Source organism: Antedon mediterranea, chromosome 6 (genome assembly GCF_964355755.1).
Source record: "Antedon mediterranea chromosome 6, ecAntMedi1.1, whole genome shotgun sequence".
In the NCBI taxonomy this organism is placed as follows: Eukaryota; Metazoa; Echinodermata; class Crinoidea; order Comatulida; family Antedonidae; genus Antedon; species Antedon mediterranea.
The window spans coordinates 23,306,502-23,325,438 of record NC_092675.1 but is presented as its reverse complement, the minus strand read 5'-3'; the positions used below and the strand labels follow the sequence as shown (position 1 = coordinate 23,325,438).

Below are 18,937 nucleotides of genomic sequence, written 5' to 3'. Positions count from 1 at the left end.
CCCCTCTAAGAGTCTTGTCGAGTGCTGACGGCACATGCTCGTCTTTCCACAACGAATATATGGACCAGTGCATCAGGGTAACCCCTTACTCTTCCGAAAGATGAACACGAGGAGACTTGTTGTACCACCAGAGATGGTCGAGGAGTGACTTGAACTTGTGCTGATTGTATAGCTATGGGTTGCGGCCTTTCGACTCGACTATAGCAGTTGCACAGAATAAGGTTTAAATAGAGTAAAAATGGAGCGAGCAAAACATTGGAGAAGAATGATCATATGCGAATGATGTAGGCCTAGTCGTATTAAACAAGCAATCTTAGCAAGTCGATAACAAAGTGTTCAAGTTCAGGTAGGAGGGAAGGCATTGACACTTCTCTGTAATAACTAATGTCCCCGCGATCTGTTTAAGTTTGGGAGTAGAGGAGGTACTTACACTGTTCTAAAACAACTGGTTCCACAATAATTGTTCAAGTTGGGAGGAGAAAGGTACAGACACATACTCTGTAACAACATGTATCTACAATCTATAGGCCTACAAGTTGAAAGGATAGGGCCCTGAATTTGCTCTGTTATTAAAACTTGTATCCACATGTACTGACACTCCTCTGTAGCAATATAGCCTACTCTATCCCCATCGGTTAAAGTTGCATTACAATCATGGCGTAGTTAAATCGACTGCGGTACTACACCACACCGGAGTAAGTTTAAAAGAAGCAAAAGAAACACAGTATTGAACAAATATTGAGAAAAAATAGCAATAATTTAATTGATGTGTTATTTCAGAAAACACGAAGCAGTCATTCATTTAAATATAAGTGTATCATAGTGTTGTAGAGTTATGGTTAGACAGAGAGATCGTTTGTGTCTTATAAGAAAGCATTCACAAACTGTGTGGCTGCAATTAACTTTATAGAGACATGCCAGTAGCAGTATGGTGATTACAACTCTGATATGACGACTGATGAATCAAAATTAGTATCATGAAGCGACTAAAACATTTAAGGAGAATGAGCAAATAGGCCTACATTATGTAGCCGTAGCTATCAAGCGATGACGATACATGGTCAGATGAGCAAAGGAAAATCTACTGATAGTCGGACGAAGTTAGACTAAGTGTACGAAAGCTTTGACGCCGCTTTAAATAGAAAGTCCTGTACAAGGGGAGGAATTAACGATGGCTTGCGGGCCTAACTGTACTTTAATTTCTTCCCCTCTAAGAGAATAAAGAGTATTGTCGAGTGCTGACGGCGCATGCTCGTCTTTCCACAACGAATATATGAACCAGTGCATCAGGGTAACCCCTTACTCTTCCGAAAGATGAACACGAGGAGACTTGTTCTACCACCAGAGATGGTCGAGGAGTGACTTGAACTTGTGCTGATTGTATAGCTATGGGTTGCGGCCTTTCGACTCGACTATAGCAGTTGCACAGAAAACCAGCTCTATGAACCGTAAAAGGAAGAATAAGGTTTAAATAGAGTAAAAATGGAGCGAGCAAAACATTGGAGAAGAATGATCATATGCGAATGATGTAGGCCTAGTCGTATTAAACAAGCAATCTCAGCAAGTCGATAACAAGTGTTCAAGTTCAGGTAGGAGAGAAGGCATTGACACTTCTCTGTAATAACTTATCCCCGCGATCTGTTTAAGTTTGGGAGTAGAGGAGGTACTTACACTGTTCTAAAACAACTGGTTCTACAATAATGTTCAAGTTGGGAGGAGAAAGGTACAGACACATACTCTGTAACAACATGTATCTACAATCTATAGTATACAAGTTGAGAGGATAGGGCCCTGAAATTGCTCTGTTAAAACCTGTATCCACAAGGTACTGACACTCCTCTGTAGCAATATAGCCTACTCTATCCCCACAATCGGTTAAAGTTGCATTACAATCATGGCGTAGTTAAATCGACTGAGGTACTACACCACACCGGAGTAAGTTTAAAACAAGCACAAGAAACACAGTATTGAACATATATTGAGAAAAAATAGCAATAATCTAATTGATGTGTTATTTCAGAAAACACGAAGCAGTCATTCATTTAAATATAAGTGTATCATAGTGTTGTAGAGTTATGGTTAGACAGAGAGATCGTTTGTGTCTTATAAGAAAGCATTCACAAACTGTGTGGCTGCAATTAACTTTATAGAGACATGCCAGTAGCAGTATGGTGATTACAACTCATTATGACGACTGATGAATCAAAATTAGTATCATGAAGCGACTAAAACATTTAAGGAGAATGAGCAAATATGCCTACATTATGTAGCCGTAGCTATCAAGCGATCGGATCCCAGGAATTCGAAAAAAATATTGGAGAAATGTAGTTTTAAAAATAAAGAGGTGCATTATTTCAAGTACTGACGATGGAGAAGTATTCCAGCAAGGATTCATCCAGAAGTGTTTCGATAAGTTGAAATGTGTATAGCACCACCTATTAATTTGTGTTGTTCATGGATAGCCAAATAGAATTGTATAAGCTGTGTTTAATTGAGAGACACAAAGTCTAAGTAATGATTATAATTTTACTGTACTTGTCAGTGATATCTCTGATAACAGGTAGAAAGCATTAACGTTCTAGCTATAATATGCGTAACCTACCCGACTGGCCGTCGAGATCCTCAAACTGCTGTTAAAGTATAATTCATTATAGTCTAGTCTTAGTTCTACCGCCAATACAGTACAAGACTATAATTAAATAAATACCTGTAGTTCATTGATAGTTTTATTTACAAATATCTAATCTTATAAACGTAAATGCACGAAACTGCATGTATATGCTATTTTTATCTTTTAGTCAGTTATAGATACAATTGTAGTCTCATGATTTTTCGTATTATTATTTCAGAAATGAATAAAATATAAATAATTACATAATGAAGGAAAAAGGGTCTGGTTGTTTTACGCCAGAACGTCATTCAGTATTCGATAACCATCTATGGACACTAACTTAATGACCGATTACAATTTTCCTGAATTATAGTCCTAGTACATGCGCTCTATGTGCATGTGGTTCCTTGAGAATTATGTCATCAGACCACTGAATTGTGTCCTCTATTCGATGGCATGTTACGACTCAGAGATGTTTAAAAAATATAGATACAGATATCATACCAATCATAAGAAGTTCGATCATTTATTTTATTCTTATTATGAAGATGCATGAAGAGGTTACGGATTTAGAGGTTGGTGGATATTGAAGAATCGAGTAATACACATCCTGACAGAACAACAGTTATAACAATAATGCAGATATTAATCTACAGTTGTTATGATAGCTTCATGGCTTTGGTTAAGTTTTGCTTTCTCTTTCGCGTTTGTACCGTAGCTTTACTTCTTGTCCTCTGCTGTACTCGCTGTCAATTTCATGACCAAGGATTTTACGTGGAAACCATCCTATCTGCTCATCTTTTATCCGCCTTCCTTTAACCCAAGCTGAAGAAAAAAAAAACGAATTGTAATGCGGTAACTCCGTAGTTCAGAGATACAGTTTACCAATCTAGTTTAACTTTAAGGGTGTCTAGAAAACTAAGATCTAGAAAACTAAGACCTAAGATGATATCTTAGTTTTCTAGATCTAGAAAACTAAGATATCTTAAGTCTTAGTTTTCTAGACACCCTAACTTTATGCTATAACATGTGTTCGTCTAAAAATGAAATACTAATTATAGGCCTGATTTTGTTAAACCTCTTCCTATTTGTTATACCTTTGTCCATAGCATATTCCATTTGCAAAATCTCTACAAAGTCATTGACTTCTAAATGTAGTTCATCTTCCCTATCTGTCGCAAAAGACTCAGAGACAATATGGCTTGGTCGCCCTAAGAATAGAATTAAACATTGTTAACACAGACGAATATTAAATATGGTATTTAAGCGAATTCATGGAAACAAATTCTCTTTTTTTAAATTGGGTACCGGTATGTTTGTATTATGATTCATCCAACTAGAATCCAATATGGTAGCATTTAGCGGCAATAGCAGTAAATAAAATAAACAACAAAATATAAATTAATTTAATACAAATATAATTATACATATCGAGAAATATGTATAATTATGTGATAAAATTTGACTCACTATAGTCGTCGAAAATTCCTGATTCACCTGTTGCTACAACAAGCAACGCCTTCCATTCATTTAAATCCTCTCTGAAATTGTCATACAAATCAACATGATAACTATAACAATGACAATCAGACAGGGGTTTAAAGGTGTAGAAGAGGAGCTTTTTGATATATATGTATCAGAATCACAAAATCACAAGCTCTGTCGTAGATATTTCAGACCAAACCATAGTACAGAATAATGGAGGATATTAAACATTGTAAAAATAAAGGTTTGTGTCTTTTATTCGTGATTGAGACTTTTCTGGGCCTAAAAAACATTTAGGAGTTTCTATTACAACGAAAAGTAAATTTTTTTTAAGTAAGAATTTTAATTATATGTTTTAAAAGGAACTTAACAGATTTCAAACAAATAAATACAACATCTCACTAAGATATTCTAGTTTCAGTACACACTTACTTTGGTTGGTCCGGATTCAGACCAAGAAGATACTCAATTTGTGTGTAGTCACCGTCTTGTTTTTCGTATATCCAGAGCTTAAACACACATTCTCTTTCAGGCATCCACATCTCTCGTGATTTTGTATCGAGTATTTCCACATCAACGTAGTTACGATCATAGCACTGACAAAGTACAGGTCTGTAAAATATTTTATTGTCAAATCGTGACGGAAATGTCAAATTGCTATCCAGTATATTTATAAATAGCTGCTACGTTGTTGCAATTATATTTGTTTTCATGTGAATCATTTTTTCGATCAAATTTTTGGTAAAAGTGAGTAACAAAACAATAACAAAAATGTCGTAGGGACAATATCTGTATGCTCGTTCCATACAGGTACGGACAATAATTAGATTGAATGAGAAGAAATTTTAAAAAGAACGAAACTCAGAAAAGGGAGCCAACGTGGAAACTAAAATGATTGTTATAAATTACCAAAATTATACTTACTTTTTGGTATCGCCAAGACCGGTATTAACTTTTGAATCAGTTAAAATAACGGCTGATTTGGATACATAGAGGTTGATTTTGTTTGAATGATACCTTCTTTTTACTGTTGCCAGCGATTTACTACGCCTCCAAAACATTGTTACAATGCCCTGTTTCGTTATCCAGTCATCTTGTATGTTGGAAAGCTTCTATAATTATAATTATATTATTATAATTTTAATTTTTAAATATTGGCATCAATATTATATCCAATCCAATGTTTGTATATGTTTATTATGGAAAACTTGTTACGTTAATGTTAAGTGAATAGAGTTTTGACAAATTATGCGCTCAACATTTATCCATATATTTTTTTATCTATTAATTTATTTACCTATTATTATAATTTTAAATTCATATACGTAATTACTGATGGTATAGAAATGTTGGTATACTGCGTGACTGTTATAGCCCATTAGGTATAAATTGTCTAAGTTAAAATTAAAATAAAATAAGAAAAGTACTTATAACAGTTGTAAGTAAGATTAAACCAAAATGACCTATAACAGTCTGATACCGGCACTAGATTTTGCAAATTGGAAGTGCTACTTTACTTGTATTAATCCTGGCGCATGCACTGAAGGAATTGGTAAACTGAGGAGCACAGTTGTGATATGGTCCTTAGAAGCTGATTCGACTTTAGTTTTGAGATCTTGTTCACGATGTATGAGTTGCTGTAACATGTGTAAAGTTTCGGCATTGAGCCGGTGGAAGGATTCTTGATGATCAGGATCGATTTTAATTGTACCTTCTAAAGTCTACAACGACAGAAATGTAGAGAAAAGAAAAATAACTTCAATTCAAATTCTTAAATTTTGACGCTATACGTTTATTACTGAGATTAGGTAACCTTCTGTACTAAAGCAACGTATATATATATAATTGATGACGACAGACTGTAACGACAGAAAAAAATGACCATTTCACATATCATGTAGAATTACAGCTTGCAAATAGTTACCAATTTTTTTTTACAGTTTCATCATGTTATGTTTTACAAAATGTTGATCATCATCTAATCTCTGAGTATATTATAATATACCTTTAATTTGTGGTAAAGCCTCGACAGCCAATCAGCAGGTTTTGAGAGGCGTGTTTGTAGATCAATCTCAGATACACGCATTTCTGTTTGAGGATCTCGCTCTAAGTTTCCAAGAACTTGGTGAAATGCTGTATTGTGTTTTCTGATGTAAAACAACAGCATCAACATTACAAATAATAAAATATGATAAATAAATAATGACGATTCTAGCTTTTATTTTTATTGATTGTCAAAAACATTGATTTGGTAGTAAAGTTTAAAAGGGTTCATCATAATTGTAAAAGTATTATTTTTAAAATACATTGTATATAACAATTACATTAAGCTGCAACATTATATAAAAATTGTTTTATTATAATAGAGTTAACCGGGGTTTTTAAATAGCTATAGTTACAATATCGGAATTCATCACAGCTATTGACAACACAGTGCTGCGGAACATAGAACGGAATAACTTCCTGAATAATACTAATGTATTACAAAGAATAAAAAGAATATAGGAAATGTGCCGGCTAAAGTAAATAGTATTGCAAAATAAGGATGGTATAAGAAGTGGTTAAGCCTACCTTTGGAACCTAATCATATTTCGCTGGAAACACATATGGGCTTCATAATCAATTATCGGATGAAACCTATCCTCCTCTAAATGCTTTCGTAATTCAGTAAATAATTGGTAACTGTCATAAGTCCCGCTGTTTTCTAGCTTTTGGTTGAAGCTGGAATAAAAGAGAAAAAGATGCATTAATACAGTATAAGTACATGTACCACATAGGTTCCCCCGTAACAATCAGCCGTTTTTTTTTATCATTATTTTGTCTAGCGACATGAAATACACTATACTGCGAACTGTTTGTTTTCCATGACAAATGCTTTGATCACCACTTTGACTAAATCGTTTTGTTTCCTAAAAAGTTTTAGTCAATAAATGTATAAATTACTTTCAATTACTCAATGTGACAATCACATTTTAAACATCAACACACACAATATATAGGAGTCTATGTAAATGACAATTGCTCCAGATATGATTTGGCATCTATCTTGTAAGCCAACAAATTCGTTACTATTTCAGATTTAGAAAAATTGGTTTTACCTTTCAATAGCGTCTTGCACTTCCATGACATTTAGGTATAAATGATGTTTTTCTCCTTTACCAATAATCGAACTTAAAACGACATTATCAATGTACAATTCCTTAAGCTTCCTTAGACTTTCAATTGTCTTCTTATTTAGGGTGATAATACCCGACAGCACCTTTTAAGATGTAAGCTCATTATTAACGTTAAGCCTAACAACAGCATAATAATGGTTTCAGTTGAGTGAAATGTTTCACAGTCAGTACAGTAATTAAACTTTTGCTCAGATAATTATGGAAATAATAAAAATTTCATATTTCGTTAATTTTGGAAAACATATACTATACCATACTTTAGTTAAGGTTTCAAATGTAATTCTGGCAAGAATTTGTTGAGAACCTATGTAAGAATTAACTATTCTGGCATACAAAAATAATAGCAGTAGAGGTGGTCATAATTAACGTTAAGCCTAACAACATGGTGGTAGAAAAAAAGTAGGAAAAAATAAGTGAACTTACTTGTATCGCTTCAATATTTTCATATATGCTGTTCTGTCGTGCTTTGAAAACAAGAGCAAAACATAATTTTTAAATGAACCACTATGAATAAAAATAGTCCAATACAAATATCATGCTGAGATGGAAACTTTTTTAAAAATGTACTAGTGACCAGCAATACATCGCTATACATTTTAATGAAATATAATGTGCATTTAGTTATTATATTAAGTTTCCTTATGTCATTTTCAATACTTTACCGATTGGCCTGTAGCAGTCTTCATACACAGATTCAACGTCTGGTGAGTTCAGTATTTCAAGTGGAGTGACTATAAATGACAAATATAATAACAGTAACCTAATAGAATTGAATTGAATTGAATTGAATTGAATTGAATTGTATTAGCCCAAATTTGAATTCGACATCTGTTTTAAATTTTTTTTTTTCGAATTCAAATTAACCAGCAGAAAATCTACAACTCTGGATTATTATTACTAATATTCATTTTACATTAGTGATATCAATAATTAATATTTGTATTAATGTCATCAATATCTGGTTTGATAAAGAGTCAAGAACACTAAACTTTAATTAGAAAGGGTCTTCTGTGGCATATAAATATCAATTTTGCTTGCTACGAGTTGGCTTTTAATATAAACAGTGGGTTTTCTGTTGAATAGAAGATAATCATAGAAGATAGATGAAGGGGGTGGTTAAGTCATTGCACACACCCATTATTCTTGTTAAAAGACTTACTATATTCTGTATCTTGATAAGATTTTTCTTCCTCGGAAAACGCCAATACTTTGGACCATTCTTGAAATTCTCCACTAAAACAATAGATTATACAATATATCGAAATGTTTATTGTCCCACCATTTTTTTCGGATGAAAAATACAACATTATTATATACATATTAGTTAAGATAAAAATCTGGAGTGAATAAACAGAATGTTATTATAATATTGAAATATACATGATGACTTCTAACCTGTCCTGTAGTGTAATTTCATATTCTTTGATAGCTGCTCGTGTAATTGGGTTGAACTTGGTAAGTGAAAATACTTCATTTCCCATGTAGGCGACATTCAAATAGTCTTGACGTTGGAATGTAATGTCCTTCTTGCTAATACAATCAATAACTTTGTAATACTCTCTGAAATGTATAGTACAATAAATAAACAATAAAACACTCAATATTAACCACTATTATTAATGGTGGCATCGATTATTTACATTTACATTTAAATCTGGGTATTCGTCGAAGCAGGAAGTATATACTAAATAAAAAATGAAAGTGGTAGTACATTTATAAAAAATAGAAACATAAATTAAGCGTAATCAGGCCGTAGGTAACAACACGTTTTAAATGATGACATAAGTAGTTGTACCTAGGCCTATAGCCTTTACAGCCACCTACTAAAGATGGTATTTGCGTTTCGTTTATTTTACAGAAACTTAAAACTATTTGATACTCCATTAAAGTAATGCCATGATGTTACTAATTTGTACACTATTATATTGTATATTTTATACAGTAGTTTAATACATTTTACTTTCTCTCATATCTTTAGATATTGGTGTATTGTCAGGGAGCAGTCGAAATCAACTTTAAAGTTGTTGGATGATTCAATGTCTAACATTCAAATTATAATTAGGATGATACACCTACTATTAGTAAATGTTATTACAATTTAACGAGGTATTTTTGGTGCTTAAACTGAATTTTAACTGTGGAAGTACGAGGCTTGTATCCTTTAGAGGCTCACTTTTTGTCACAAATACAATGACTAATGTATGCTAAACAAAGTATGAGTAGTCGAGGAATCGATGTTTACTCAGTAACTCAGGCAGAGGCCTACAGAATTGTTTTATTTACATTTATCTTACATAAACTCACCCGTTAACCTCTGCAATAAGTACTGTTGACACAAAGGCAATCATAGTACATTCTTTCTTTTCTATTTTAGAGTGTCTTTTGCCATGTTTTATTTCCTCTATTATACATATAGTACCTTTCTTCTTTATCCAACTTTCATCGCTTACCATCGACTTCTTCCAAAAAAATAAACATTGTCCTAATTAAAAATCGAGTTTATAGATCTATATTCTATTGGCCGAGCGGAGTCAAATGCGCAGCGCAGTTTACCGTACCTAAAGAACAAGGGAGGCAGACTCGCTCCTAGTTCTGGTGGTGGAACAGTTTGATACACTAGAAAATACGTATTTTTTAAATATTCTATTGTTTATTATTCATGTATTTTAAATGAATTTACAGAAAATGAATTAATGTATGTAATATTATAATGTTTTCAAAATATCGTGTCAAAACAGAAGCAAATATTTACCTGTGACATGGTTTCGTTACTCACTGAGTCAAAGCGTAGTTTTTGCAACACGGACGTACTGTGTTCTTGGATATCTCCAGTGATACGAGTTTCTCGTTCCGCGCAGTTCTTAATGAGTGTATCTAGTTTGCAACAGGCTTCCTTTAAATCTTGAATTGATGATTCGTTTTCTATCGTTTTCTCAACAACGAGAGCATCGTAGAAACTCTTATAAATACAATTTTTTTTAAACATTTGTAAAAATACTATTACTGTTAAAAGAATAATAAAACTTTAAAGAAGAAATAGGTCTATATAATAAAAGACATGTGTATGAAAATGTGGAGAACAGAAGTTAAAAAAACTAATGTATCGTCTTGTAAAACATTTAGAAATACAATGTAGATTTAAACAACTCTGTAATTACCTTCAGTATACCATAGCATTTCTTTAACCAATTTGCTTGCTTTAAGAAGATTGATTGAAGCTGTTTAAATGAGAGTTGATAGGTTATGTCATCACTTCCTTGCTGTTGCATTTTGTCCAGCTTTTCGTCAAAATCGAGACAACGTTGTCTAGAATAAATGAATGCACTAAATGAAAATAAATACATATACATACATATGTACCTACTAAATTGATTCAGTATGTAAAAAATGTGTTTTGTTTTATTTTTGTGCTACTGAATTGAATTATTAAAATTCATTAAATTATATTCATAAGAATGAACCAACCGCTCTGAAAGTATGCATTTTAATATATACTGAAGGAACTCTTTAACTTTAGATTAAAAAATGAATCAGCCAATTAAATGAGATTGATAAATATTAAATTCTATACAATGAACACAGTTATTTATACTATAAAATGTATGACGTCATTAGTTGGATGCACTCGCTCATTTGCAGCTGATGATTGACAGTCACTTTCTTCTTTGCTTTTAAACTGGGTTTATATCAAATATATAATAATACGATACCTTATTAATTTCAGCATATTCATTTGAAGGTGTGAATATATAGCAAAGTTTATGATCGGTTGCAGATAGTCAGCCTCAACAATGTTGCTTATCAATTTACACACAGCTGGGACATGATATTTACACTTGCCGAACCACAAATGAAATCTATATTCAAATGAAAATATAAATAAGAATATATGCCTTATATTACTATATTTTAACAGTCAAGTTAGTATTACCAATTTAAAACAATAATATTCTTTATATATTCTATTTCGTGATATGATCAATATTTTATTTTTTTATTTAGATGTACGTAATATAGTGCGCCATTAAATGTTGACTACAAATTTGATTTTTTTATTTAGCCATCAGAGTTAAATATTCATATGAAAATACAATCATTATTATTATATTATAAATATGAATGCAAAGAAAAGACCAAAAAGCTGCAACGATTTACGACTGTATAATCTTGGTTGATAGTTTAATACGTTGTGTCAAAAAAGGTCAAACTCGTTTTTGAAAACCCATTTATTGATTATCTATAATATCTTTAACAAACTAAGAAGTTATCACCTTACCTGGACATTATACTTTCCACATCAGATGTGTTAATCAGTAGATGCCTTATTTCTCCTTTATTTAAAATCTGGTTCAATCGATCCTTCTCTATGAATTCTTCTTTAACAAGTTCTAGGTCCTTGTGACTTTCTTCAATATGCAAATACAACTTGGATAACTCCTGTCAATATCATGCAATAAGTGATAACAAAAACTGATCATTTGTATTTTGAAACATCGGATCACTTTCCCTTCAAAGTATTTCGAAGTGCGTAAAAGTATAATGTTTAATAACTACTAACTTTACAAACATTTTGAAAGCATAATAATGTTGTGGTCAATTATTGCTCTAACTTGTTTAGTGTTGTTGCAGTGTTTGAATAGTTTATTTTAACTTTATTGGGACCTATAATCTATCTATATATAAATTTACGTAAGGGCAAAATTCGGTAAATCGCGCGTTATTTCTAGAATGTGTACTCGATGGTATATAAAGTTGGTTATAATCTCGGTACTGATTTTAACCACCTGATGTAACCCTGTTTACTAATTAAATTTAGTTAGATAATTAGTTATTGACGATTAAAACGAATTTAGGTTCAACCATTTGCCCCAAATAGGGGTGTTTTCCGATCGTGGTATACACTGTCTAATGGATGTCCTCATGAAAAATACCTGTACACAATAATACGAGGATACTTCGCATTTTCCTATCTCCTCCTACGATAATTGCTTTTAATAGCTGAAAACCGGTTGAACAGCTCGAGTAGAGTATCATAATGTTGAAGACAGGCCGATTTTCTTTAAAAAATACTATTTTGATAGATTTAATATACGTTTATACAAATGTATTGATTTGCGATGAATGGAACATTCCAAATTATTTGGTTTAACCATGCTTGCATACCTCCATGATTTAACACAAGTAGGTCAATTTATGGGCCCTTTGAGAATAAACATAAATAGTATTGTAAAGCTATACAATACTGTAAATAGGTATTAACCACTTTTGATAGCCATTTGAATCGCAAATTTCTTATTGTGTGCGTTGGTAGGCCTACTGTTTATTATAATATAAACAAATATACTAATAAACTTTATTACTGTGAGTGTGGGTAGCCCCTACTTTTAGATTATAAACACATAATAATATAATACTTTATTACTGACAGTTGCTTCACAACGTTTGTATTAATTAATAATTACAAAAAAATATAAACGTCGTGGTGGTGTATCGTTACATGTACTTTACTATTTCAATCCACTATGACAGTGACAATTTTAACAGTTATTAAATCGGAAATGTTTTACTCTATTTAGTGTTATGTTATTTATAGGCCTATTAAAAAAAAAACCCAACCCTCAATAATGTTAGATACAAAATACAAATTGGGTTTGTTTAAACATTTGGACTCATTTTGTGAGAAGTTTCTCTTTTGGAAGTAATTCGCACGGTGCTAATTTTGGTTGACTACATAAATACATAAATAAATGTTTTATAGTCATGCGGTACGTAGGCCTACATTTTGAAATCGCCAGTTTTTTTACGCTGAAATTACTATGTATTCGATAACCATATGTGGGCACGACCTAGATGGTACGCGAGCGAAGCGAGCGTACCATCTAGTGTATCTAAATTGTTAAAGTGTTCAGCCTTTTATGCGTTGTTATCTTACTTTTACATTTTACAACTTAGGTTTGCGCAATGTGTGTATGCCGTATGTGTTATTCATTTTGTTTTATATTTTATTTTTATGTTCGTTATCGTACTAACATTTGCTAATCTTCAAAAAGAATATTTGTAATTTCTATCATGATGGTGACAAATAAAGTATTTCAGTATTGATCAGTATTAGCTGAGAGACATCAGGTATTAGAAAGCGGTAACTTTCACTTTAAATTGAATAAGGAACTAGGAGCTACAGTAGGCGTAATTAACTTCACAGACATTCTGAAAGCAAGTATTCAGCCCAGTCACCTAAAATTGTTATTATGATCCAGGATGTGGATAATAACCGGAATTTCCCTGGAAATACTCAAACAGTTATACTAACCTTGCCTGGTTGACCCGTTGGTCGTAAATCTGTTAGTTCAACATCGTCTACAAAACAAATGAAACAATGTATCATCTACAGTAGTAATATCATAAATTTATTAACAGCAAATTCAAAATGTGTGTGCGTTTTTGGAATTAAGCTTCGTCTGTAATTACTGTAGTAATTTTAATCTATAGGGGTCTAGATGATAGAATTGTAATTCATAAAACAATTATTTCCCGTTTACAATTACGATGTACTTGAACTGTGTACCAAATTTCGGTAGTTAGAAATAGTTATTTTAAAGGCAGATACTACGAAGCACCCTCGTATTAGTGTACTGTTTTTCATCATTATCAGTACTGAGAATATACACCAACTATGTATACTATTGAAGAATCTAATGCGATTTACTGAATTTTCTTTTACGTAAATTTATATGTTGTGGTTTTCACTTTTTTTTACACATCAACAAAGAAAGGCAAAGCACATCATCCTTATGCAAATAAGCATCCTTAGGAAAATTAAAACAACATTTGCTACAACAATAGAAAATAAAAATATAATAGCAGTATAAATGGAAAAAAACAAGAGTTCATTTTTTAATTGTAAATTTGATAATGTGTATTGGTATTGAACTGATGCAATATTGTTGTAGAAAGAAAGAACGGTAAAATGAAAGTGCTATACAGAAATACAATTATAGTATTTCAATAGAAAAAGGTTAGTTTGAAACGTTTGTCTATATTGTTGTCTACCTTAACATGCCTCTACAAAGGCAGACTTAACGATTTGAGGATTCTTTGCTTGATCAGATAATATGCAATTGTTTAAATAAAAACGGTGGTTTCTGCATCTATGCGTTTTATGACTTTCTGTACGAGGAAAATCATAAGCTCAAAGTTCGATTAGATCTATAGTAAAACCTATGAATCAATATGCTATCTGTTTGATTGAATTTTATAAACATATTGACACAATAACAATTCTATTTAACTAAACTAAATAGTGCATGTCTAGAAAAGTAAATATGCTTGTACTTAGTATCTTAAAAAGGAAAAGTCTTCCTTCTTTTTCATCTTTTTGGACATTCAAATTGTAAATATGGCAAGTATGATTATTTCATTTTCTAAATTGCAGTAAATGATTTAATTTGTTTTATTTTTTATTTAAGAAAGAAACAACAGCAAATGGAGAGCATGATTGCTTTTAGTCTTTTCTGACTACCGAAACAGAAAGGGCATACTACTAACATAGCCAAAAAAAGATCAACTGGATGCCTGCCAAGACATTAACTTACCATAGTAATACGCAATCGTCGGGACTGGTGAGATGAGATTTTGGTATAACACAAGATCTGGATATCTGGAGCATAAAACGAGAGCATTTGTAATTAGTGTTAGCGAACCACCAATATTGTTTCACATAAATGAAAATCAGTGCACATTTTCGAACCTTTTCTATAAACATCGTTGTAAAATAACTAAACGTTTTTTCGTAGGCCTACAGACACTGTATATTGCATTTTTCTATTTTAGTAAATAAACAAACCGTGATTCAGCTGGAATCATTCATTTAAGTATTTTAAATTGTATGTACATCATCCCTACTCAATATTTTTTATAACTTTTCTTCTCATGTCCACTCTTACACCAGTCCTGCCTCTTTCATTTGTAAGAATGATGCTAGTGGGAATTTGACTTGCTAATTCTAGAGGATAATCAGCAAGTTGTCCAGGGGTGAAAGGCGCTGATGATTATAGTTATCTTGAGTAAATATTATAATTTGTTTAAAAGTAGTATTCAAACTTACACGTCTTCTTCTTTATCAATGTCGAGGGTACGTGGTCGGTCTTCTAAAATTAATTATTATTATTACAATATTAAAACACGTTAGATGAAAGAATTAAAAATGTAACAACAAGTTAAAATGGTTCATATATCAATGTGTTTTCATCGGGTAATATTATAATCGGTTTATTATTTTAAACTCATGAGTGGTTTGCTTTGTCTTTTTAACAAATTAGTTTATCTATATTCGACATTTATGCGGCGAGTAAAAAAAATCCGCTGAGCACAAACGGATTAAATACCATACCATTTTACAAATAAAACAAAATAATAAACATTATCACGTTGAGAAACAGGAAATGAAAAAAAAAATAGAATGAAGAATGTTATCTATTGGACTTAATAACATAATATGAAGTCATTATATAATAGTCGGATGTCATGCATACCTTTTTAAAAGAGAAGTTTAGGATACACTTTCTTTAGTCTCGCAGTGTTCTTTAATGTATTCTGTATTATTATGAATGTCAAAAATAATAATGTATTTAAATAATACGGTACCCAGTCAAGAACAGTTTCTAATCGTCATATATTTTCCAATAAAATGTAAACTTACTATCATATATGGAATCTTTGTTTCCATTGCTAGTAGTACATGTTGTTGTTTTCTCACTGCCATCTAACGCATCCAAACTTTCAAAGCGTTTGATAATATAAGCTACATTACGACCACCTTCAAATGTATTAGACTTATCGGCAGTAACCTCGGTTGATTGCTGTTCATAATTCTGATGTTGTGTTGCTTCATCGTGTGGTTTAATTATGTCAGCATTATCACTTCCAATTTCTGATAAGTATTTTTCCTTAATTTCTTCGGTGCTTTCTGTAGAACGTTCAGTTTCCTTGTCTGCTTTGTCAGATTTAGGTAAGACACTGATTAAAGACAACTCACTGGATATCTCTTGTATTTTCGATGATTTCGTAATAGAATGCTTTCCCTCGATTTCAGGTAATTGCACTGATTCTTTCACATCACTACTAATAGTGTTAGATTGGTACACATCTTCCTCAACACCACCCTCGTCCTTACCTATTTCATTATAAATGATGACATGTTCATTATTTGCTGTGTGGATGCTTTCTGAAATCTCATTCGATATGTTTTGTATTTCCGAAGACTTTCCAATAGGATTGTTGTCGTTGATTGCTATTGATTGGACTGGATCTTTCAGATTACTACTAGTAGACTGATACAGGTCTTCCTTGCCATCAGCCTCACATATTCTACCCATTTCATCAGAAATAATTCCATGTCCAGTATTGTCTGTGTGTTTAGTTTCTGGTAGATTTACCCGATGGTCTAAAATAAAATAAGGTTGTAAATCGTATTAATTATGATTATACTGTTTTGCACATTGTTCCCGGATGTAACACAATATATATAGGTTATAGAGCAATTTCATACTTCAGTGATAAGATAGGTAAACGTTTCTATTCATTATCGACAGTTTTATCGTTTATAACTGTAAACATTATAAATATAAAAAAATCAGTTTGTCTTTTGAATATTTTCTTAATTCGGCTATTGTTTGTTGCAGAGGTTGAGTGGACACATTGACCTCTTTTTTCGAATGCAAATTAAATGAATGTTAATAAAATTATTCAAAAAGATATGTTTTAGTTGGTCACGTACATGTGTATATTTGAAGCTGTCGGGCACATTATATCAAATACACCATACCTTAGAAGATGTTTATCAGTATTGCACGTGAAATGCACTTGAATCTAAAATAAAAACCTACCATCGATATTCCATTCAGACATTTGACGTTTGAAGAACGAGATTACATCACCAATTTCACATCGTCTACATCTCTCAGTCTGCCAACATTTTGTCATCATTGGTTTCAATAATTCTGGAAAGTCTGAAGGAATTTCTAGAGAAATTCCCTTTATCCTCTTTTCAATATCATAATCCAACTCAGACCAAGGTTCTTGGCAAGTCCAAAGTTCCCAAATAACAATACATAAAGAGTAAATATCCGACTTTTGGGAAACAATTCGAGGATCCTTAATAACTTCAGGAGCTGCCCATGGTTTGGAGCATCCACCATAACTGGTGATAATTGATTCAGTAATGGTGGTTTCTTTTGAAATTCCAAAGTCGCATATTTTCAAATAACTTAGCGAATCGTCATTTTCCTCGTGAACATTATCTTTGCTGAATATAAGAACATTCAGTGATTTGATATCTTTATGCGTAATGTGTCGCTTGTGAAGATACTGTATAGCAAATGCGATGTCTAAACACCATTTAGAGAACTTTGTTTTCGATAATCTTACCTTCTCTTCACGCTTTGAAGCCAAAAACGTAAATAGATCACCACCTGGAGCAAATTCGATAACAATACCACTCGCCAACCCATTCACAATTCCATAAAACTTGATGATATTTATGTGATCCAGTTTTCGAAGAATCTCGACTTCTTTTTGGCACGGGTGTTTAGTGTAGATCTTTATTACTACTGGAAGATTTTCTCTTGTTTTCCATAATGCCTTGTGTATTACCGACGTTGCACCAGCACTTCCAATATTACGTTTTACTAACTCTAATTCGTCGAATGGTATTATGTACGGCACCAATGACTCCATAATGCCAAATGCATGAAAGCGGATTTCCAGTTTGTATATGAACAATTTGAAGGTTAGGCGGAAATAATTTTACTTTTCATACGTCACTCGGGAAAAGTGAGATGCGCTAAAAAAAATAATACAATGATAGAGGTCGGCATTATTTGTGAACCACTAGACCATTGTAGCTATAATGCAATGTAAGAAACAAAATGATTTTATGTCCTGTAGGAGGACCATCACGATCGACTTGCAAATTAGTAAACATGCTGTTAAATTGTTTCTCTTTCAAAATGCAAAATATATGACTTGCCTTTTTGTTTGTGTGTTTGAACGTCCGCAATTATAAAGTAATTTTGATTTCATTATCGAACAAAACTAATATTGATTGATTTTCAGAAAATGGTGATAAAGCTTATAAAGATCAATAACAAGGAAACATGCAATAATTATTTGATATTTTCTATAAAAAATTACATTTCTTTTTATTTGAAGCGCTATAAAACAAATACAATGATAGAGGTCGACATTATTTGTGAACCATATCGGTAGGCCCTATAATGTAAGAAACAAACCAATTTTGTAGTAACTTCTGTTTGTAGGCTTTTTTGCCCTGAGAACTGTTGATTCTCTCTCTCTTTTATACAAGTTTGTTATGCTCTCCTGTATAATTCTTATATAATTCTTATTATACGGTTGAATTTTGGTATTATTGAGGGACATTAGTATAGGTTATTTCTGGTTTATCAAACATGTTATTTTGAAATTAGTTTGTTGATCTCTTGATGACGTAAAGTCATACGGTACATTTAAGCACGATACTTAGCCTAAGATTGATTATTCTGATGATACGCCTCTTAATATTCTGATGCTACATTATAGAAGATCAGTTATGCATTTAAAGCATTTACTTTGCTTTGGTCTTACGTTTTATCTCTCAGAAAGTGCATTT

At 32.1% G+C, this 18,937-nt stretch overlaps 1 protein-coding gene across 2 annotated transcripts; it reads right to left on the bottom strand.

The window, feature by feature from the left end:
• Positions 1-2,713: 2,713 nt before the first annotated feature.
• On the bottom strand, positions 2,714-18,139 carry LOC140051684 (uncharacterized). Of its 2 annotated transcripts, none has more exons than XM_072096974.1 (23): positions 17,157-18,139; positions 15,971-16,714; positions 15,377-15,419; positions 14,865-14,929; positions 13,583-13,629; positions 11,549-11,709; positions 10,983-11,129; positions 10,431-10,578; positions 10,025-10,231; positions 9,577-9,731; positions 8,668-8,832; positions 8,432-8,505; positions 7,935-8,003; positions 7,696-7,736; positions 7,195-7,355; positions 6,668-6,817; positions 6,102-6,243; positions 5,614-5,817; positions 5,021-5,208; positions 4,529-4,708; positions 4,082-4,152; positions 3,709-3,822; positions 2,714-3,436 (listed from the first exon to the last, which is right to left on the bottom strand). In XM_072096974.1, the coding sequence occupies exons 1-23, from the start codon at positions 18,004-18,006 to the stop codon at positions 3,294-3,296; spliced, it is 4,269 nt and encodes a 1,422-aa protein (XP_071953075.1). In that variant the 5' UTR covers positions 18,007-18,139; the 3' UTR covers positions 2,714-3,293. The 2 variants fall into 2 exon arrangements, with proteins under 2 accessions (XP_071953075.1, XP_071953076.1); XM_072096975.1 differs by having other exon boundaries at positions 9,577-9,728.
• Positions 18,140-18,937: the final 798 nt, after the last annotated feature.